This window comes from Protopterus annectens, chromosome 9.part0, assembly GCF_019279795.1.
Source record: "Protopterus annectens isolate FY-2018-M chromosome 9.part0, PAN1.0, whole genome shotgun sequence".
Taxonomy (NCBI): Eukaryota; Metazoa; Chordata; order Ceratodontiformes; family Protopteridae; genus Protopterus; species Protopterus annectens.
Window position 1 is genome coordinate 1,727,900,759 of NC_056743.1, and position 23,827 is coordinate 1,727,924,585.

General features: G+C 38.9%; 1 protein-coding gene across 3 annotated transcripts in view; it reads right to left on the reverse strand.

Moving 5' to 3' along the window:
• LOC122812232 (adhesion G protein-coupled receptor E2-like) overlaps positions 1-23,827 on the reverse strand; it is a 1,489,088-nt gene that overhangs the window by 305,432 nt on the left and 1,159,829 nt on the right. For all 3 annotated transcript variants that reach the window (XM_044084588.1, XM_044084589.1, XM_044084587.1), the window contains one exon: positions 20,577-20,643. In XM_044084588.1, coding sequence (XP_043940523.1) covers positions 20,577-20,643 — 67 coding nt within the window. The remainder of the gene's footprint in view (positions 1-20,576; positions 20,644-23,827) is intronic.

Here is a 23,827-nt window from a genome sequence, read left to right on the forward strand (position 1 = left end):
TCCAACATATCATATTTATTGGGTAGATGAGGTTTAGTTCACTAGATTTGCTGTTTCTAGTGCCATTTGTTTTGTGGATGTGTATCAGATCCATAAAGGGTGGACCAGAGGATGCTTTGAAGGCTGGGTATAGATTGTCTGTCCACAGTCTACAGAAGACAGAGTACAAGGATAGTGCTTTGAAGTGGTCTGCATAGAGCATGTTGTGTTCACATTGTATTCTTTTTGTGAGGAACCTCTGTGAATTTCTAGTTGTTGCATATGCCTGGTCAGGTACATTCTGAATGGAGCATTATAATCAAAGACTGGTCTAATGAGGGCTGAGTACAATGGAACCTAGATGCCATACCCTTGTTTATAAGTGCGCAACATAAAATGATTTCCCTACTACACCAGGCCCATGATGGTCAAAGGTCAACAAGTCATGTCTACATGCACTCCCAAATCCCTAACCTCAGGGTCAATTCTTACATGTGTATTGTCAATGCAGTAATTTCCAGAGATGGTTATCTTTCCAAAAGATATTATTATTCAGTTTTTGGCATTTTTGATCGTGACTCTGGCATCAGTTATTGGTCTGTGCCAGACCTTCTTAGATGACATTTGTGTCTCTGGGAATTTCTGTGATGCACCTAGTTTGCAATCATCTGCAAACCTGGTCAGCCAGAGTTCTTTGACACTGGCCTTGACTTCAGAGAACTAGATTCCAAAACAGAGATGCCGTAGTACCAATCCCTAGGGGACTGCTAGTGATGGGCCTTTTTGTTTTGCAGACTCACTTTTCCTGACTTATTGATGCAGGATTAAATACCTTGTTGCTCAGTCAATGATTTAAGCTTTCTTAAAGATGAACAGGTTACTGACTTTCCTTAATCTATATGGAAGAGCATTTCATAGCAAGCCAGTTTGGCAATGAAACTATTTTTCTCCTAAAACAGTATTATACCAAGGAACATCCACAAGCTCCTTTTTACTCCTGGTGCCTATAGTATGATTGCTGACTTCCACTCTTGGGTTAACTGCTAATTGTTCATAACAAACACATTTATTCATCAGTATCAGGTCACCCCTTATTTACCTGTAATTGATAATAAACAATGACAACCTTTCTATTGTGTTCATATAGTCCAGTTCTTTAACTTGAGGTACTTGTTTTGTAAAATACTTCTGAATTCTTTCTAACTTTCTAACTTTTTCATCTGAGCAGACTGATGCACAATACCCAACAAATGGCCTAACTACTGATTTGTACAGGGTAAAAGGATTTGCATGTCCCTGCTAACAATTGTATGTGAGATGTCTTTAATAGATATATGACATTTTCTAACCACAATCTTTAAAATATCTTCAAATTAAAGTTTATAATATACTAGCACACATAAATCTCTTATAGGTTCATAGGAGATTACAAGGCTAGTGGCCCTAGAGCCTTTACAAGCCTAGTCATGTTAATCACAAGTATCTCCATTTATTCTTTTTTGGGTAGTTTGCAGAGCAAATTTATGAACAGAATAGGTCTGTGATCAACACCGGCTACCGCTGTCCATGAGGGATGAGTGCCACCCTAGGGGGGAATTTGCAGTCTCCCATCTAATTATTTAGGCTGCATTTGAATAGGTTCAGTGAGAAGCTCTGTTTTATGTGAATGGGGAGTCTATTCTTGAGAAGTGGTAGTCTTCTGGGAGACATATCTTTCTCTCCAGTATGTTCTGTTCATGTCACAAGCTAGGTTGAAATACCTAGAGTGAGTGACTCTTGAATCATTTGGCTTGTGAATGTGCAGCATTTCCATTAGGGCAAGGTAGGCTATTGCCCTATAGGCCAGACACAAGTCATCTCTCAGCAACCTATAAGATACAGAGTAAAGTGACAGGGCTTTCAGCAAGTCCACATAGGTCATGGTTTGGAGTCGCTGTATTTTCTTAGTGAGAAAACTCTGAGGTCTCTCGAGCTGCTGCAGGTGTCTGGTGAGGTACATGCAAAAGGGTGCATTATACTCTATTAGTGGACTCATTAGGGTCGAGTACAGTGGAGTTATAACATCCCTTGACCTGGTTGCTATGCCCTTGCTTATGAGGTAAGCTATGTAGAAGGCTTTCCTTACCACAGTGAAAACATGGTGGTCAGAATTCAGATTGCTACCAACCTGCATTCCCAAGGCTTGCACTACTGGGTTAGAACTCAGGAGGGTGCTGTCAATATTGCAATTTGTGGGGAATTCTATTTTGCCAAAGGGAATAATAATAGTGCATTTTTTCGCATATGGTTTTAGACCATGACTTTGGCACCAATCATTTGTTTGTGTTAGCCCTTCATGTAATATGTTGAAATCGTTGGGTGACTCAATTATTGCTCCCAGTTTGCAATCATCAGCATACTTGTTGAGCCAAAGGCCATCTACTTTGGCATGAACTTCTGAGAAATAGGTGCCAAACAGTAAGAGCACAGCACATGATCCTGAGGTGCTCCACTAGTGGAGGTGGAGTCACCAAATTTGACAGAGTGTGTTTTGTCAGTGAGCCAAATGGATACCCATCTAGTAACATAAAGGTTAATCCCTATCTGGGAGTTTTCTCAATGATGCCTGAGTAGGTAATTGTGTCAAAAGCCTTGGCAAGGTCAAGTTAGGCTGTGTGCACTGTCTTACATTTGTCTATGGCTTTTGTGACATTCTCAAAAAAGTCTATCAGATTTAATAACCACAATCTACTCTTAACAAAGCCAAACTGGGTTGGGTACAGCATTTGGAGGTCACCTATGTCCTTGTTGATAAGGTTTTAAGATTGTTTAGTAAACAACCTGGGATATTATCTGCTCCCATTGAGGCTGTGTATTTGGCCTTGGCAAGTGCAAAGATGACCTGTTCTATAGAGATACTAGGCAGATGGCAGGTGTAGTGCATGATTTGGGATATGGTATGTGGGGATAGGAGGATGAAGTCTGCACTGAATCTGTCAGCCAGCAGGTTGGCAATATCTTCCAATGTAGTATAAGTGATCCCATTTACAACCAGTTCAGTGCATAGCTGGGCATTCCCTTTTACACTTTGGATATAGTTAAAGAATGTCTTATGATTATCCTCGGCTAAGGATGCAATTTTAGTTTCATAATTTGCTTTAGAAGACTTTACAAGATTTATGATTTTCCTGTTTAGGCTTAGGAGGGAATAATTAGTCTGCAGAGTGATACCCTCTTGCTTTTGGACAACAATGTTTTCCTGTTGTTATATAATCAGTTTATACCTGAAGTCTACAATGGTGGCTTGTTTTTATGGGAAGACCTGGTTTTGATTTCATCAGGTACAGCACAGTTTATACAGTCACTCAAGCATTTGTACAGGGTGTCTGCCTACACTTCTGCATAGTGATCATTGATATCTGCGATTTTGGGTGGTATGAAGTTTTTAATACCATTGCTTAGTATGCTGTAGTTAGCTTTGGTGACGTTTTTTTATAAATTTTGTTCCTATAAGAGTGTCAGCCCCAGTAGTTACTTCAAATGAGACTGATTTGTGGTCTGACCTAAGTAGGGTATAATGCATGGGGGAGTATAGTGACCCCCCATGTTGGTGAATACTATGTTCAGAAGATTAAAGCCCCTAGTGAGGGTGCAGACTATCTGTTCCAGAGTATCTGTGTTAACAATGTCCAGAAACTTCTGGTCAAGTATGTTTTTTCTCATGTATACCCCCCAGTCTTTGGAAGGATAGTTGAAATCTCCCATAACTATGGTATTGGGCTAAATCGAGGTAGGTAATGTGCTTATCCTGGTGCATGGTAGGGTATCTATAGTTAGCAATGCTGTGGTATGGTACTTTCCCAGTAGTTAATTGGATATGGAGTAGTTTGAGAGAGTCAATCTCTGGATTTAATAAAGATGGATATACTTCCACCGTACATTCCTTCATGCTCATTTTGAGGTCTGAATATGTGGAAGTCATTGTAGCCTTACATGGCTGGGGTGATCTTAGTGGCCCTGAATCATGCCTCAGTAACTGCACAGATGTCAGCATCATTCAAAGTGAGGAGTGTTACCAAGGAGTGCAGTTTTGTGTTTAAACTTCTAGCATTAAGCAGCATGACCCTGAGTTTGTCTTGAGTAGATTTTATGTTGGAAAATTTGTTGTTTTGACATTGCTAAATTAAAGGCACTATGGGGGAGGCAAGGGCCATTGCCAATATCTGAAAGCCTAAGGGGACAGGTACAAACCATCTCTAGCAAAGCAGTAATGTCTGTCTACCATATCCTCCAAGGCTGACAGACACTGGATTCACCTGGACTGATACCAGAAGCTGAGCGAACTGTTAAAGTCAATCATCTTTTGTTTATATTGTGGCATTATCATGTGTGAGGGTAGGATACTGTTTAAGGCTAGGAACATACTGTCTGGGACACATAATCAGAGAGTTCCATTATGTCTCTCTTCATATAGTCCAGAGAGTCGTGTCTCAGTTCATTCACTCCAACATGAATTATGACAGAGTCATAACAGTACATGTTGAGTGACTTAAGTGCATGCATGATTTGTTGGATCCTGACACCTGATAGGCAACTGGCCATGACCTTCTCCATGTCCAGTATGGTGAGGGGGACTCTGTGTGTATCACTATTTAGTGGTCTGTGACCAAGACATTTGTGTTTTTTGCCTGAGGGTCTTATTTGTTGAGACACAGATGTGCGTGTTGATATATTAAAGTGGTTTCTTTATAATCAGTGGTGAGTGTGGATGGTGTGTGTTTGGGAGGTCTCTGTTCTTTTAGTAGGCTTTTAGTGAGTACCTTCACATATGTGGAGTCATGTGTCATGACCTTATTTTGTGTGAGAGGTGAGGCTTGAGTGAAAGGTGAAGCATGTATGCTGTGAACCTGTTTGATGTTTAGTTGGTTTTTACACTAGAGAACTGACTCCAATTCCACAGTGCACTTTCAACTCTCACATAGGGTGTTCGTCTGTTTTAGGAGTAAATGATTATCATGTCAGTACACACTGATTGTTACACTGCCTCAAGATACCCACAGGAATCAAAATAGCAGCAGAAATGATGGGAAACTGCCCATCCGTTGTGGCAGGGGTTTCTGAATGTGGTATTTGGGAAGGAAGGTGACTAGCTGAATTTAGTCACAAACAGCAAAAATGAATGAGCAATACAATAAAATACAGTTAACAAAGTGCAGTGATGCCATAAAATATACTTACTTTTCTTTTTTTTTCAGTGGATGAATTGGATTCCACTGCAGATGCACACCAGACCTCTGACTAAAGTTGCCAAATGTTGAGCAGAATATAAATAGTAATGGGAAAACCACAAATTGAGCCTTTCTCCAGCAATCCCCAGTTCAGGTTGGTCCTGAGCTACACACTTCTGCCACAAAGATGCAGGGAGGCCCTCTTAATGTAAGATGGCTGGTTAAAGAGCACAGTGATACCGAATAGTCTCAATTCAGCAAGTCTGAGTATAGCCTATACTATGTAAAGCAAAGAAACACAACTTCTAGATGAGAAGGAGTAAGGAAGAGTCACTTAAAGTCAAAGTGAGAGTTTTTATTAGTATTCTATTAGATGACCTGCAGTGGTACCACCCTCTTCACAAACTGGCAGCTCTTAGAAAGGTTGTGAACAAGTACAGTAACAAATGCTTTACAACAGCAGTAAGACTTCCTGCACTAACCTTGAGAAATGTTCACAACACAGAAAAAGTTTGCAAAGCTTATAGTAGAGAGTTGATTATCCAAACTAATTGGGACCTAGCATAGTTTGGATAATCAAACTGTTTTGATAATCAAATATACATTGAACCAGATAAAAAATGCAAAATTCTTGTTTAACTGCATGCTTTTCAACCAGTCAGTGATTCCAGTGGATAATAAAGAATATTTTCACACACGAGTGGGTTACAAGCTCAGAAAACATGCACAGGTGAATATGTGTAACATTTACATATTCAAACTTTATGATTTTTCTATCTAAAAATTTTGGAAAGCTGTGTTCGGATAATTGATGTTTCTGATAATCAACGTTCGGATAATCAACTCTCTACTGTAGAAATATTTTGGCAGATTCACTCAGAACAGCTTTTGTGAAATATCAGAATATTGTTAAAACGACCTAAGAGCACAACAGTAACAAACAGATGGAGTTTCTTTAATAAGTGCAGGCTGAAACACAGTGATAAATTCAACCAAATAAATAAATGCAGCACAGAAGTGTTAAAGTTCACTGAAACAAAGCAAATACAAAAATAGACTTATATCAGCTTTGTAGACCAGAAGAGTTTAGAAGCAATCCAAGTCTTGTATTTACAGATGTCTAAGCCAGGAACAAGGTTTGAATAAATGAGCAGACTCTTAGAAAATGTAAGGCTTTTATATGAGCAGAATGAAAGACTTATAAAGTTAAACCCTCATGCCAATCAGATAAAAACACAAAAAGCTATTGAACAGTAGTTACCAGCTTGGATGGGTTGAATTTAACTCTCTGCTCTCACAAGAGTACCAAAGAATCCCTCCAATGTAAACCAAACTGGCTTTGAGCTCAAGTGCAGAAACAAATGCTTTATAACAGAAGTAGGAATTCCTGCAATATCTGGAATCCTTGGAAGTAAGTTCACTAACCCTGAGAAATGTTTATAACACAGAAAGACTTCTCAAAACTTAGAAATATTTTGGCAGACGCACTCAGAATAGCTTTTGCAGTATCAGAGGAGGTTAGGAAATATCAGAATATTTTTAAAAACATAAGAGCAGTGTAGTAACAAACAGATGGGGTTTCTTTAACAAGTGCAGGCTGAAAAACAATGATAAATTCAACAAAATAAATAAATGGAGCACAGAAGTGTTCATTCATGGGAGGAGCTGAGGAACAGCATTACTTTTTTAGTTTAAAATATTTCTATTTAGCTGAAGTGTTTGTTTGGCCTGCTTGCTGTACTCTTCCTGAATATTGCTGATCTATGGCTGCATTTTATTTTTAATTGAAGCTTTTCATTTAAGGTTTGGTCACTTCTATTTTGTATCATATTTTTGTATTACATTTGTTTTGTTTTAAGATTTCTGTTCTGTTGGAGTTTTAAGAAGTCTGGGCTAGGGTTAGTTAAAGTTAGCAAAGAATTCCTTTGCAAACAATGAATAGCATCAGCTAATTAGTGGGAGGAGCTGAGAAAACAGCATTGCTCTTTTAGTTACAAATATCTCTATTTAGCTGAAGTACTTGTTTGGCCTACTTGCTGTACTCTGCCTGAATATTGCTGATCTCGGACTGCATTTTATTTTAATTTTATTTTTCCCTTCCTGCTACCCAATTGTTGTTGTGTTCATAAACGTGGTGGCTTTTGAGTTGCCCACTCTTACTATAAATCTGATTTTGGACACTCCTCCCAGTCCGATCTCATCCACTTATTCTAAATACAGACAGACCATTTGGGAAGGACCACCTTCTTACAGTAGCTTCTCCACCTTGGATTAGCTTGTTTCCTCCCTTCCCAGTTAACCTAAAAAGTGCACTTTATTCAGCTGCTTTTACTGTATTTGTGTTTCTTCCTACTTTATTACTTTATTTTGCTTTTGCTGCTTGTTCTTAAAAGTGTTCAATTGCATTTATTCTGCTGCATTTATTACAGCTTGTTAGTAGCCTGATTAAATTTTAACTGTTAGTCTAAGCCTTTTAATTTAAGCACTTGGGCTTCAGGCCAGTTGCTTTACACTAGAAAGGTTTGTGGTACACTTTTGTGGCAAAAGAGGGTAGCTTCTGCCCTTCTGAGCTGGGAATTGTGGATCAGAGGCTTATTGTGCCTGCTTATTTGAACAGTTTTTTTCTGAAATTGGTGCAATTTGTTTGCTGTAGTATAGACATGATTCAGATGTGCTGAATCTAGCTCTGTTGTATAACTTGAGCACTAAACCAGGCCATATTTTGTTGGACAGGACTCCCCTGCACCCTAGTGGCAGGAGTGCGCAGATAGAATTTGTCTGATTGAAGGTTGCTGGAACAGGGCTAAGTTTTCAGCTTTTTTACTGGTTATTTTGTTAATTTGTTTAAATTGGTTTGCGCTTGTTTGCTACATAAGCAAATCCAAGCTATCTGCTGATCTCTGCAAAACATATGCAGAATTTTCACTGCACGCTATACTTTTGAACTGCATTTTTTGCCATATCACTGCTTATTTTCAATTGTTTTTTTTTTTAATTCTTGCATTTTATTTGCTGTAGCAAAGACTAGACTGAGTCCTGCTGAATCTAGTTCTGTTTGTATAACTTGAGCACTAAACCAGGCCATCTATTTTTGGAGAGGGTTCCCCTGCACCCTAGTGGCAGGAGTGTTCAGTTATAACTCATCTGAGTGAAGTTTGCAAGAACAGGGCTCAGATTTGAGCTTTTTTATTGGTTAATTTGTTTAAATCACTTTGCTGTCATTTGCTACATAAGCAAAGCCAAGCCATCTGCTGATCTCTGCAAAACTTGTAGAATTTTTCACTGTATATTGCACTTTTGACCTGCATTTTTACCATATCAGTGCTTATTTGAACTAGGGTTTTTTTGTTTTAAAATTGTTGTACTTTGTTTGCTGTAACATAGACTAGTTCAGACCTACTGAATCTAGTTTTGTTTATATAACTTGAGCACTAATCCAGGTCATCTTTTGTTGGAGAGGGTTCCGCTACACGCTAATGGCAGGAATGTGCAGTTAGAACCCCTCTTTATTGAAGGTTACTGGAACAGGGCTCAGTTTTAAGCTTTTTATTGGTTAATTTGTTTGTGTTCATTTGTTACATCACAGTGCATTTGTGCAGTGCTCACCACCATGCAGTGGTGAGGCACTGTTGGTGCTTATAGGCGCAAACACTTTTTCCCTGCAAATTTTCCCTTAGCACTTTGCTGATGCTCCATCAATGAGTTCTGATGATTGCCCCTCACTGATGGGTGATATATTCAGTGTAGCACCTGGGGTACCAGCACAGATCCTAACATTACCCCTCAGTATTTTTGTCCACTTCTCCTGTTTTCTACCTTACCTGTTCCTTCCTGTCCTCTCCCTGTTTTCTGACCACATCAACTTACCTAGCATTATGGACAGACAGTTTTCCACAGTTTCTCCAGCCAGTCTGGTTGACATGGGCATCCTGAAGCAATGTAGCAATTGCCTCATGTACAGGGACAACCCACTTCTTCTAGTCCACACAAATTCATTATGTGAGAGGTGCATCTGTATCAAGAACCTAGAATCCAGGCTCTTTTGTTCACCAGTCAGTCCAACTGATACTAAGCAGGTTGTCAGCATGTACACCTCACCTCCCACACCTACCAAACCAAGAACACATAAACCTTACAAGAAGCTTACCTAAACATCAAAGACATCCCAAACACAAGCATGTTTCACGTAATACGTTTTCTGCAGAACATAGTACACATAATATAGCACACACCAGTGTCTCAACAGTCAAGCCCCCACGGAATAACACAAAAACAAACATCTTAGTCATAGGCAATTCAATCATGAGACACACAGGTGTCCCTTTCACCAGGCTGAATAAGGAAAAGGTCACAGTCAGCTGTCTGTCAGGTTCCAGGATCCACCATATCACACACATACTCAAGTCTGTCAGCAACAGGCACTGATATAACTCCATCATAGTGCATGTTGGTGTGAACAACTTGAGACGTACCTCATTGTACTATATGAAGATAGACATGACTGAGCTCTCAGATTATGTGCCCCAGACAGTTATGTCCCTAGCCTTAAGCAGCATTTTGTCTTTGTCTAGGATGATACCTCAACACAAACAAAAAATGACTGACTTCAACAACTAGCTTAGTTTCTGGTGTCATTCAAAGGGGATCGAGTATCTGTCAGCCTGGGATGACATGGTCGACAGACCTCGATCCTTTGCCAAAGATGGTCTTCATCTGTCACCCCGGGATACTGGTTAAGGTTCTTGCCATCTCCATAGTGCCTTTTTTAGGCAAAGTCACAAGAAAAAAATCCTGATGTAAAAATACCCTCTAAAAACAACCTTACGGTTATGCTGCTAAATGCTAGGAGTCTAAACCAGAAACTGCAGTCACTGGAAGCAGTATTCAAACTGGAAGATGCTGACATTTGTGCAGTCACTAAGACCTGGTTTAAGGCTGGGGAGAGCATACCAGCTTTACCAGATTACATTTTCTTCTACATGTTCAGACCACAAACTAAAGGTATGAGAACTAAAGGAGATGGTGTATCCATATTCATTAAAGACAAATGTATCTTTAGATTAGTTAAACAGCTCAATTCCCTTGAATTACTTCAGGTGCAATTGACTGTAGGTAAGACCCCTTTTCAGGTTATTGCCAGCTAGAAGACACCCACCATGAATCAGGACATCCACTCAGCCTACTTGGATCTATTTGAGTCAATCAAGATACAACCAAACACACTGGATTTGGGTGACTTTAATTACCCATCCATAGACTGAGTAAATTATACATGTTCTAACTCACTTTCTCAAAGGTTCTTGGACTTTGTTAATGCCAATGTCCTGGAACAGCTGGTTGACACACCCACAAAGGGCTCAAACATCCTGGACCTGGGGCTTACCAACATGGGGGACTGCTGCACCACCCACAGTGTGTGACTATCCCTGGTGAGATCGGAACAGAAATCAGTCTCACTAGAGGTAACTGCAATGCCCCTGCACTGGCTCAGTAATCAAGGAGCCTTAATCTTCACCACTGGCAACAGCTAGAGTATGTACACACTGGGAGGATGACAAGTACACACACAAAGTAAAGTACAATTTACCTTAAGAGCACACAGATATCACAGTCAGTCTAGGGGATGCTTTCTCCCTCTTTCTCCAGATCACCAATAAGACTCCCCACTGGCACAGCTATAGGGTTGAGATCTCAGCCGGGTGGCCAAGCTAAGACTTCCAGCACCCTCTCTGTCCAACCAGTGCTTCATGTCCTTGCCCAAATAGCTGACACACACATACATACACACACACATACACACACACACACACATACACACACACACACACACACACACACACACATACACACACACACACTTTGAGATTTGATTTGTACACAAACACAAACACACACCTGGGAAAGGTTGGCACAGGTTTACTAGTTATGTCCCCTTCTGCCCAGAGTATAAGGTGGTTCCAGCTGCCACCAGGCAACTCTTTATCAGCTACTCTAAGGCCCTTACCAAAGGGTGTCCAATCTTACTGTGTAATGTTTCTATATCCAAATGGTAGTTTTGACCAAGCGCCAGGCTATTAGGAGTGGCCTGTACAATGTCAATAAATACATATGCAAGTACTTTAAGAGCTTAAATATGTCTCACAAATATCAGCCACAAAATTAGGTTTAAATATATTTAATAATAAATAATAAAAGAACAAGACAATACTCAATAACTCAACACAGTGACTTTAGAGTTCAAAATCAAAAGAAACATTTTAAAACAACATTGTATGACAGTCTCAAATAAATACAGAAAACATCTAATCTAATTGTTACTATATTCCTAGCTATATCTAAGAGAGATACTATGTCCTGAATCTTACTTACAGCAAGGTGAATGCAGATGATGATGATGATGATGATGATGATGAGTGGATGTTCTTGCTAGGTCCAAGACAAAACAAAAAATGCACAGTCTCTCTGAGAGAGTTCTCAAATTAATTTCAAACATTACTGCTGGGCCAGCTTGGATGACATCACTCATTGTCACCGGACTTCAGTTCTCAGGCTAAACAGAAACTTAACAGAATTTAACATCCCTGTGTGAGAAATAAATATCTCTCAGATGTTTAGCTCAGAACTGTGTAGCTGCTAGAAAGTCATAAAGCAATCAACACTACAGTTTAAACCTAGTAATTACTTTTCTTTCAAGACAATAGAAAAACATCTAGCACTAGACATTGTGTATGCTTCTGCACTGAAACTGAGAAATAACATCTCTTGTTTATGGCCCAGCTATGAAGTAACTTAACCCCAACTATTCTTAAGTTTTGCAAGATAATCTTCTGTGTTCCAGCAGGGTATGCTGTGGTTCCATTCTTGAAGCTCAGTACATAACGTACAGTTCTCTATAAATCATATCAATATTCACAAATGACACAGAATTATTTACAAAATTCCAGATAGCCGGGCTGGCAGCATGACAGTAACTATAACACAATACCCCCTCCTAGCAACAACTACACTAAAAACCTTCCCAAGGCCAATTGCAACCTCTTACATGATGGCATAAATAGCTTCATAGCCCCTCCCCCCACTGATGGAACAGACACCTATGCTGAGTTATACACCAGTGCTTTATACAAGCACCTGTACAATTGTATTGGTTCTGCTGTATTGGATAGAACCAAAGCAAGATCTTCAAGGAAAAATAAACCTGCCTGGTACACAACTACCATTAATACTATACAATAGGAAAAAGAAATTGCTGTCTAAGACTAGGAAGGAATAGTTTAAAAACTGGAAACACTCCCACTTCAACTTAAACAAGCAAATAAGACTCTTAGTGAAGTCCTCCAAAGCTAACTAAGAATCCAAATTAGCTTTTCTAACTAAGGATAATCATAAAGAGTTCTTTAGTTACATCGGAAACTTCAAAGGTAAGGCCTAGATTTGTCCCGAAATCATACTTAATGGTAAGACATATATGGAACCTGTGGATAAAGGAATCCTGCTGGTTGACAGGTTTAGTGAAAACTTTACTCCCCTGTCCTCACCACATATAACTCAAAGCATCCCTAACACCTGTCCTCCACCTAGTATCTCCAAGGAGCAGGTCTTAAATGCCCTCTCAAATGCCAAGAACACAGCCTCTATGGGACCAGGCAACATCAGAGACTGTGTTCTACATGGGTTAGAACAGGAATTAGCATCACAATGCAGCATGCTTTTCAATCGCAGCCTAAGCACTAGCTTTGTCCCAGAGGAATGGAAAACAGCTACCATCATCCCTTTGCACAAAAGGGGTGCATCCACGGACACCGGGAACTATAGGCCCATTAGCCTGACCAGCCTTATCTGCAATGCCATGGAGCAAATCATCATGCACCTTATTAACAAAGATATAAGAAATCTCCAAATGTTCACACTCACCCAGTTTGGTTTTGTCAAGGGGAGATCATGCCTGTTAAACCTGGTGGAGTTCTTCAAGACTGTCACCAACACCCTAGATGAGGGCAGATCTGTGCATATGGTCTACCTAGATTTAGCCAAGACCTTTGACACAATTTCCCACCCAGGCATCATTGATAAACTTACTCAACTGGATATCAACTCATATATTGTCAGGTGGGTTGCAAACTGGCTTGCTCCTAGAACTCATATGGTCAAAATAGGGGACTCTACTTTCTCCAGCAGACCTGTAACCAGTGGCGTTCCACAGGGATCAGTTCTGGGACCCCTACTGTTCATAATCTACTTTTCCAAAGTGCAGGCTAAAACTAATGGATTGGCTGACAAAGTTTGCTGATGACTGCAAACTGGGAGCCATCATTGAAACCCGTAGCAATGTCAACATCCTGCAATAAGGTCTTAGCACGGTGGTGGTTCTGCGGTGGCATTGTCGCCTTACAGTCAGATGCTGTCCGGTTTGATTCTCAGCTAGAGCGTCTTCTGATGTGGAGACATGCATGAAGGGCCATACCTTCATTGAAGGTTATGTGTCAGGGCTGGTAACTCGGGACGTAAAAATCAACTACCAATCATTAGCAGACCGGAGTTCCGCTGTGGCGACCCCTAACCGGGAAAAGCTGAAAGACACAACAACAGACTAATTACTGGTGCCAAATTCATCATCTTAAACTTAATGCAAAAAAATGCATTATCATCCCCTTTGGCAACGATGATGTTCCTGCAAACTACCATATCAATAGCAATCCCCTAAGCACACAGTCAGTGGTGAGAGATCTAGACACACAGTTTGACAGCAACCTTAACTTCAATCACCATGTCTCCACAGTAGTAAAAAAGGCATTTTATATTGTTCATCTCATAAGTAAGGGCATTGTCTCCAGAAAAAATAGGTTATAACTCCCCTGTACTCTTCTCTCATCATGCCAGTAGTAAAGTACAATGCCCCCCTTCATACCTCCCAACCATACCAAATTACCCAGTTTTACCCGGGTTTTGGGGTCAAATAATGGGGTGCCATGATTCCCGAGTGGCACTCCTTGATTTCTGACTTTTTCCCAGCTTTTTTAAGATTTCTTTTCTTTCACATATTTTGTTGACGTCATCGCGTGCGTGATGACATCAGCACCATCAGCCTGTTGGAATTGAGCTCAAGGTATCACGTACGGCTACATTTCCAGCTGGCTGCCTCCTTCTTTTTGAATGGTCTATGAGTGGGAAGGGTATTGTGCTACTGCTGGGCTGCATAGCTAAGGAATCTGAAAACGATCAGCAAGCGTGAAGGGTACTACTACTGCTGCAGAGCTAAGGAATTTGGAAACTATCTGCCACTAAGGAAATGACTGCAGTTCTGTATGTGGATTATCATCTGGCCTGGGCTGCTTCGTGGAGGGAAGGAAATGACTGCTGCAGCAGCTGCTTCAGGTATCTGAACTGGTGTGTGTGTGCTGTATTAGCGTGCGTGTGTGTGTGTTAAACTGTGTTTTGGTATTAATACAAAGGGGTTTAACTTTTACATTTAAGTTAATAGTTTGGTTTCTAGCATATTTTAATGTAGTCTGCTACTCATGCTCCCATTTATTATGTAAAGCACATGGATGGCTGAAGGGTTTGGATTGCTGTCTCAAGTTAAACAGTAGATGCTGACCATGTCTTAGACAATAAAGCTCTTTAAACAGTTGTGTAAATGTACAATTTCTGCTCAAAAATTAGAAATTAAAATGGAAAATTATAGGCCCAAAATGTGCAAATATATTTTGATGGCAAAACTAGATGCTGATAGAGAGTTCATGATGTGGCATTTGCTCCTGAGAATCTAATCAAATGCAAATACAGATTCTGTAGCAGTAGCATTTCAAAAACATCATATGTGCTACTTTATATTATTTGAGGAAAGTGGACTGAAACTTTGAGGCCGTTTTCAGCCATGGGCTGATATATTTGAAAAAAAAAACTAAAAACACAGTAAAATTTTTATTATTTTTTATTACTAGTAGTTTAATAGGTAATTTAGCTGGTGGCCCTTTTCAGCCATGACCTAGGCTCAGACAGCAAAACATATTCATGAATTCACATAGTTATGCTTAAGAAAACAGACAAGCACTAGGCATAGAAAGAAAATCTAAGCACAAGTTAAATAAGATATAGGCAAAAAACACTAAGTACAGTTAATTACAATGCATAAGAAATATGCAGATAGTACATTTGAGAATAAGCTGTGCAAATGTACAAGATTAAAATGAGCTAATCAAATGTTATTAGCCAGACAGTAACAAATAAGAGTTATACTTTTTATACACAAACAAATGGAAAAGTGAAGTTTGGATAAGCATTGTCACAAAAGCACATTTATTTATTTCTATTTATTTATTTAACATTTGTTAACTGGGAAAGTCCGACTAGGTTCCACAGAGCCTGTTTTCAGCGGAGGCCTGGGGAGAAATGCTCCAGATGAAAAGCACATGAGCAAGGCCTGATTGAGGCTGGTTGTTTTTTAACTCATTTGGATGCGATTCCCAGTGGCATGAAAGCTCTTTCTCCTATAGTTGCTTTGAAGTGGGGATGAACTATGGTAAAGCTTTGTTTTGACTGCTTCTTTGAGAATAATTTTGATCCCTGCATGGTAGTTTTACTTTTTGATGGGGGGGGGGGGGGAGTGCACTTTCCTAGCTTTAATATTTTGACTAAAGGAATAATTGGATGAAAGGTATCCCACAGCACAATGCTTGCAAACAGAAACCAATCAGAGTTTATATGAAAGCCAGGTAAAGCAAATACTTACATATTGCATCTCATCACTTAAGCAAGAGCTCATTTCACAAGAAGATGTTAAGAGAATTACTTTGCAGGTAATGGGAACAAACATCAGAACAGTCGGTCATGATGCTGCTCCTACGTTGCAACCACAGCTAACTTAATTTTGTAGACTATCCATTACGAATTATGCTTCAGAACTAACAGGGTCCACATTTACAAACATGACAGAGGAGTATTTAGTGCTCCACCCAAGGGAATGTCATTGGGCTGAGCCAGCTTTGTAAGATATACAGCTAATGGGGACTGACATAGTGAACACATTTAGCTTTGTTGTTCTTGCCAGTGATAGTTCCTAAGACAATGAGTGCAATAATTAGAGTACATGCTAATAATATGGCCCTTATGTTGATGAGAAGCCATCTTTCTGAGCTGTAGAACTGATTTAACTGCTTAAAGAACAGCTAGGAGATGCTGATTTTAGGAGCTGAAGGAAAAAGTATAGGTTGGGTTATTGAATGCAGTCCCTGTAAGCCTTAAATGACAACTGGTTTCATCATTTTACATGGGCTGGTAGTTAGATCAGAGGATTAAGGCTTTTTGAAATGTTAATGAGCTGCCTCCTGTAGTTAAGGGTAGAGGGTACTTGATTCCTTCCAACTACCTTTGCCTACTTTGTGACTGAACAAGTCACTTAACCAAACATTGCTCATTGCTACTGGGTTACCACTGAAAAAGGGGCAGTTTGTCCAATAAGCTTACTTGATTAACAAATAGAAATGTATATATATATATATATATATATATATATATATATATATATATATATATATAAAATCATATGATCTAATATGGTATTAATCATTGTTCTATCTAGCAGAGATATTCAAGCAATTCTCTACGTGCTTTTAATCATCTGTCATTTATCTCATTGACATTTTCTGCTATTGTTTAGTTACTGAAGTAAGCTTTGATAAAGAAATGAAGCATACATTTTGTGCCTTTCTACCTAATATGTGAAGTTATTTGTTTGATAGTGTACTGTTGTTTCTGAGTGACTTTTATTCCCATATGATTGATCCACATAGTATTTTGTGAAAGAGACGCAGTGACCAACGGGCACATCCATCTACTGACTACTACTTCAGTGGAAAGACACAGCTACTAATTTTTACTTAGGTGGAGAGACACAGCTACTAATTACTACTTAGGTGGACAGACACAGCTACTAATTACTACATAGGTGCTTTTATTTGGATGCAGTGTGGGTTTCAATGTTGTTTCAATGAATGCGAGGAGTTTCAAGGGCAGAGACGTTTTAATGCCAAGTCTATTTTTATTGTGAGACAGTATTGCTTGGTTTAGCAGATGTTTATTAGTGTTTCATTGTTTGTGCATTGTGCTATAAATTGTAAAAATAAAATCCAAATAATTATTGTAGAAGTAAAGCAGTATGCACACATTAGTGTTTATGGTAAATGGGACAAAATAGCCAGGTAATGGGAGATTGGAATGGCTGCAGGGGGGCTCTAGTGCCATATTTTGGTTGTCTGTTCTTCAGTTTGTGTTTGAAAGTTGGTATCCCACAATTCCACTGGAGTGGGTGGTGTTACGTAATTATGTATGAAATTTTATGTTAATCAGCATACAGATTTGTACCTATTTTTCATGGGCCTTGTCCAGATTTTTGATGTTTCCAGGTTGAGAGGTATGCCCCCCTTTGGTATGTTCCTTTCCAAACACCTGCAGCAATTGGAGAGACAACAAAGGTTTCTTACAAAGAAAATTCAGGGTTGACAAGCTCTGTCTTATGCTGACAGACTGAAATCATTGTCACTTCACTCTGTGTCATACAGACTGCTCAGAGGCAACCTGTGCCTTGTATATAGAGCAATCTTTGATCCAGCTTTAATGGAAATGCTGAACATTCATCAAGTCAAATGGCACACAGGTCACTCACTCAAAGGACCTTAACCTGATATGTGACATCAACAGAACTTGATGGAAAGGCTGATTTGTCTCACAGAGGTTGCCCCACCTTTGGAACAAGCTTCCTATTCATGTTAAACAAAGCCTGTCATTGGCCCTATTTAAGTGCAATTTGGATGATTGGAAGGGTAACCAGAAATTCACCCTGGGCTTTTCACCTGAGTCCCTCTTGGACAGAGGGAAAATGTGCTGATTTTAGTGTCTGCTTGAACCAAACACCCTTTGGAACATGAATTAAACTTGTCTAGGCTTGTAAGAGTCTAGGGGCCATTAGCGTAGTAACTATGATGATCCTATTATCGTACGAATATCACTGAAACAGTTAGAAAAAGTAGAAAAAATAAACTTATATCAGCTTTGTAGGCCATATGATTTTAGAAGCAGTCCAAATCTTGTATTCACAGATATCCAAGCCAGGCATAAGGAAGGTTTGAATAAAGGAGCATATTCTCACAAAAATTTGAGGCTTTTATATGAGGAGGAAGAAAAAGTTTTATAAAGTTAAAACCTCATTCCAATGATGCTATCCACCAGTAGTTCCCATGTTGGAAAGGTTGGATTTAGCTCTCAGCTCCCACCAGAGTGAAAAAGAACCCCTCCAATGTAAAACAAGCTGGCTTTGAGCTGAATCCTTAGAAATAAGTTTACTAACCCTGACACATGATCACAACACACAAAAACTTTGCAAATCTTAGAAATATTTAGACAGACTCACTCAGAACAGCTTTTGCAGTATCTGAGGAGGTTAAGAAATAATGGAATATTGAGAAAACAGCATAATAGCAGTACGGTAACAAAAAGATGGAGTTTCTTTAACAAGTACAGGCTGAAAAACAGTAATAAATTTAACAAAATAAATAAATGCAGCACACTGCTAAATATCACTGAAACAGTTGAAGCAAGTACACAAAATATATTTATATTAGCTTTGTACCAGATGATTTTAGAAGCAATCCAAGTCTAGTATTCAATGGTGTCCAAGCCAGGCACAAGGAAGCTCTGAATAATAATAGTATTCACATTATCCAGGTCTTTATTGTTAAAAGTAAAAGGATAAATAGCATCATTCATGCCATAATGAAGTGCTTACTTATTGTATAACATACTGAATAAACTTTATAAAATAAATGGAGAGTACCATTGGATTATCAGATTGCAGTGACTGCAAACTGAGACCAGAGTAAGAGTTGTAAAAGCTTTTCTATTTCTGCTTGTGAAGTTGAAGGGCTCAACCCATCTGAGTTCATATGCTGCTTAAATCTGCTTCATGTTTCTGGCAAGTTCAGTGTATCTCATTTAAGGAGAAGCAATGATGTTGTGGCTAAATCCTTTAGTGCTAGGTAATCATACCTTTCAACTCCTTACCACACAAATTCTGGACAAAGCCAAAAATAATCAGTGGACAAACGATGAAGTCAGGGGTATGTTTCAAATATTGCCCTTATAAATGAAGAAATTTACTAGAAAAACAGATTTTGCATTGGCATACATTTTCTGAAGGATATGAAGTCTGAAATTCAAATGTCTGGCATACTTTAATGACTTCAGTTCTTAACTGTTTGCAAGAAAATCACAGATTTTATAAGGAACAGACCAACAATATGAGGCAAAAATCCGTACATTCAACAAAATTCTGGACAGTTGAGAGATATGTAATCCTTGGGTGTTGCTATTCCCCTTTTGGCTAATGTAACACAGTGTCTACAAGTAATTCTTATGATTTTACATGTGTTTTGCCCAAGTTTACTTTCTCCTGCTACAAATAAGCAATATGGATAACTATGAGTATATTACTTGACTATCTAAATTCATGAACATAATGGCAACTCACACTGGCCTATGTAATAATTGATATTACTTTGCTAAATTTTCATCAAATATGGCTAATTCATGAGCAATGAATTACTCTGAAGAGTGAACTTGGACTTCTGATAATTTATGCTTTGCTTTTGGCCATCTATAGCATTATTGCTTACATTGTGCAATGCTTTAGGTGAATCTGGTATGCATAATATACTGCCTTTAACACTTTGCTTCTAAACTGCTTCCATAGGTTTCTAGAATTAAGCCAGGGATCATTTACTGGTATACCTTTCTATTCTATGCTGTCTTGAGCACTTTTGCTATGTTTAAGAATTTTACCTAAGTGAGCGCGCGCACACACACACACACACACACACACACACACACACACACACACACACACACACACACACACGCAAATACTTCCTCTTAGTGAACAGCTGATTTAACTTCTGTACAGAGACTGCCTCTTGTCTCTATGTACATTATCTAATACAGGTTGGCTATGCAATTAGAACCTTCCATATATATGATATTACAAAAGAATTTGGTGTCAGTAGATCCTTATGTGAAATTAGGATCCAAACTTTTTGCCAGGGCTAAATGCAGTTTTTTGTCTTGTGTCTATTATTCACTGGTGAAAACATAAAAGATGAAAAAGGAGATTTGTGTTAGAAATTTAGGAAGCGTAGCTGATACTTCCATGCAGGAGAGCAGTACCTCCTTCTGCATGCTGCGATGCAGATAGACGACAGATACAGAAGGACACAGTTTGGGGTTTTATCTATTACAAAAATTAAATAATAATGCATTTCTGGGTAAAGTGTAAATTTTCATATAATCAGCCAAGTCACCTAAACCAAGATTTAAAAACTGATTAAGGAAATAACTTACCACAATTATAAAACATACAGGTCCCATGAAGCTCCATATGAAGCCTCTTTCCGGACTTAGCCAGCATCTAAAACAGGAAGTAATGAGGTAGGATTAATCAGTCCATGCAATGCAGTTACAAGAAAAAAAAAGAATCCTTAAGGGCAACAAATCCCTGGACATAACATCTGAAATTATGGTTTATATAAATCATGTACAGCAACCAAGCATGGAAGTACCTACCTATGAACCTATATAATTTTCTAGGGTGGCAAAAGCTGGGCTTGTATAGGCCTTAGGGCCGATAGCCTAGTGCCTACCTATGAACCTATGAACAGTACTGTAGAATTCACTGTACATGTATATGAGTGACATGTGCATTCAAGGTCACTATCACACTGTAAGGAAGTCGAGCCATTCAACAGATCACATACCGTTTACTTTAGAAATTATTGACTGAAAATATATATCAGCTCCCAAGGGTTGGATTTATGAATACCTGCACATAGTGTATCACACACATAAAAGTATGCAATTTAGTATTTAGTTAGCAGCTGTGTGTTTCACATCCATCCTCAAAACAAGGCTAAGGGCAAATATGTACCCAATCAAAACTAATTCTGTCATTTAAATGAAGAACATAGTCATTTGTGGCCAGTCAGTGAAGCAAAGGATTCTGACTCTAATTTAACTATGCTTTTGAGAATTGCTAAAAATCCAAGCTCCTCAGTGAGACAAATGAGAAACCATGAAAAAGTTTGTTTTCAATTGCTTTGGTTAGAAAGCAGCAGTTTTTACTTTACTTTAAATTCCTTTTTTGTTCTTTTAATTTGGTGCAAAATGCGAAAAAATAAAAAGCAAATGAAAACTATAAGTAATATGATGTAATAATAGCCTCTGTTGTGTTGTATGGAATTAATTCCAATGGGTGGGAGGTTGGCATAATGCCAAGGTGTTTACCTTACAAACACAAGATGCAGCATTTGATTCTCAGATTGGGTAAATGGCTAGGCTTAAAATGGCCGACAAAGGCATTTAGCCTAGTACAAACCTATAAACCTATAACAATATTCACAACTAGTTACAAATTATCCCGAAACAGATTACTTCTACTTACCTCTGTTTGACCCTGTAATTGATTATATTAAATAAGGGTCCCATGGGGCTCTTCACTTTATGCGGAGAAGTCAGAAGGGGGGTCCTCCTTTCAAAAATTGGCCCAAAGGGGTAAAGGACAGGTTGCAAAACAGATATGCCATTTAGCAGTAAATGTTCATAACTCTTGTTCACTCTGCTTATTTTTAATAAGGTGAAGTAAGCCCATTTATATTTTATATATGTAAATGTATATGTGTATGTGTGTGTGTGTGTGTGTGTGTGTGTGTGTGTGTGTGTGTGTGTGTGTGTGTGTGTGTGTGTGTGTGTGTGTGTGTGTGTGTGTGTGTGTGTGTGTGTGTGTGTGTGTGTGTGTGTGTGTGTGTGTGTGTGTGTGTGTGTGTGTGTGTGTGTGTGTGTGCGCATGCGTGCATACCTGCATACCACATCCTTATGAGATGAATGTGAAAGTCGATCTAAACCCAAAAATAAATCTGAAATGGTGCCAACAGATTGTGAAAAAGCACAGATGTGATAGCGTATTATTGATTGCTCATGGTTAGATTCACTACTTCTATCACATGGTAAACTTTTTGGCCCTGTGAGTTACCATAATACAGTAAGAAAAAAGACAATTATTAAATGATATTATTTATAGTTAAGGCTGTTTAATCTCAAATATCTTATTCATCTCTTTTCACCTTTTTCAGAACTTAACAGTCTGCCTATTAATTTTATGATTTGTTGTTAAATAAATACATGTGAATATTACACATATGCCAAACATGAACTAGGAATTGCTGCACTCAGTATAGGCTCATTACAGGGCACAGCTTGGAAGTGGCTGGCATGATCTCAGGGAGAAAGTTGGGCATTGTCTATATCCAAAACATAAGACGGAAGGCCACTGCAGTAAAGCCACCTGGCTTGGGATCAGAATCTACTATTCAGGGTGAGGAAAGACTAGAAATGGTGTGAGAATTGTGGTGATGGAGAAAGTTGGAAGACAATGAGGTATGGCATCAGAATTTGTGAAAGGCTCATGGTAGTCAGACTCCAGTGTAAGGATAGGACACTATTCATAACATCAGCCTAAGCTCCAGAGTAGGGCTGAGATAGCAAGGAAAGGAACAGTTGCAGGACCTACTAAAAAGTGAAAGTCAAAGTAAACTTTATTGTCATTTAGCTCTGTACATAGTGCAGTTAAACAAAATTACATTGTTTTGTTCCCAGTATAAGATGCATACATACATACAGTTACTATTTAGTAATCCTAGGACAAACATTTACAGACATTACATGTATAAAAATGCGATGTTTAGGGTATTGCACAAGTATATATTGCACAAACTTCAATTTTCACATTAACAGGTACCTGTGAAACAAAACTATTGCATAAAGTATTGCATATTCAAGTTTCAGGACAGATGAAGATTTAGATATTGCACTAAAGTATGCTACTAGTAGTAGTGATCTTAGAATAACTGGACATGGGAGTATGTCATTTACTGGATTAGTCAAGAGAATATTCACTTAATTGGTTGAAAGAGCAGAACAGCATAAGTGGGTGTTGATAATGGGAGAGGTGAATGTGCATACTCATGAACAGGATATGAGGGCTGTCTGGGTCCACATGGGTGGGACAACAGGAATAATGAAGGACAGGCCATTCTAGACGTCTGGCAAATACCTTGATGGTGACCAGTAATTGCCAATATGCAACTCAGGTAGACTTCCTCCTAGTAAGAAAAGGGCATTGGAGTAGAATCAGCAATTGCAAAGACATCCAAAGTGAAACAGAGGGCCCACAGCATAAACCATTGTTTGCTACAATAAGCTGCAAGCAATGTTCAGAAAATGCCCTAAGGTCAACAGAAACTAGGCTGAAGCCCTGGAAGTTGACTGGAGAAAAAGCACGAGTTCAGAGAAATACTCAGGGCTCTAGCACCTCAGAAAAAACAGGACATTTTAAAGAAGAATGACAGCACATCAAAATAGCATGTGTTAGGACTATAGAACAGTTATGTGGCTGAGTGAGGTAAGGTAATAAAGGACATAAGAAGTCATCAAAAGAGAGAAGAACTAGTGCAGGAAAAAGTGGGAGATAGAAAAGACAGACCAGCCTAGCAGGGAATACTGTTTGGCTAACAAAGAGGCTGTGAAAGCATTTACAATAG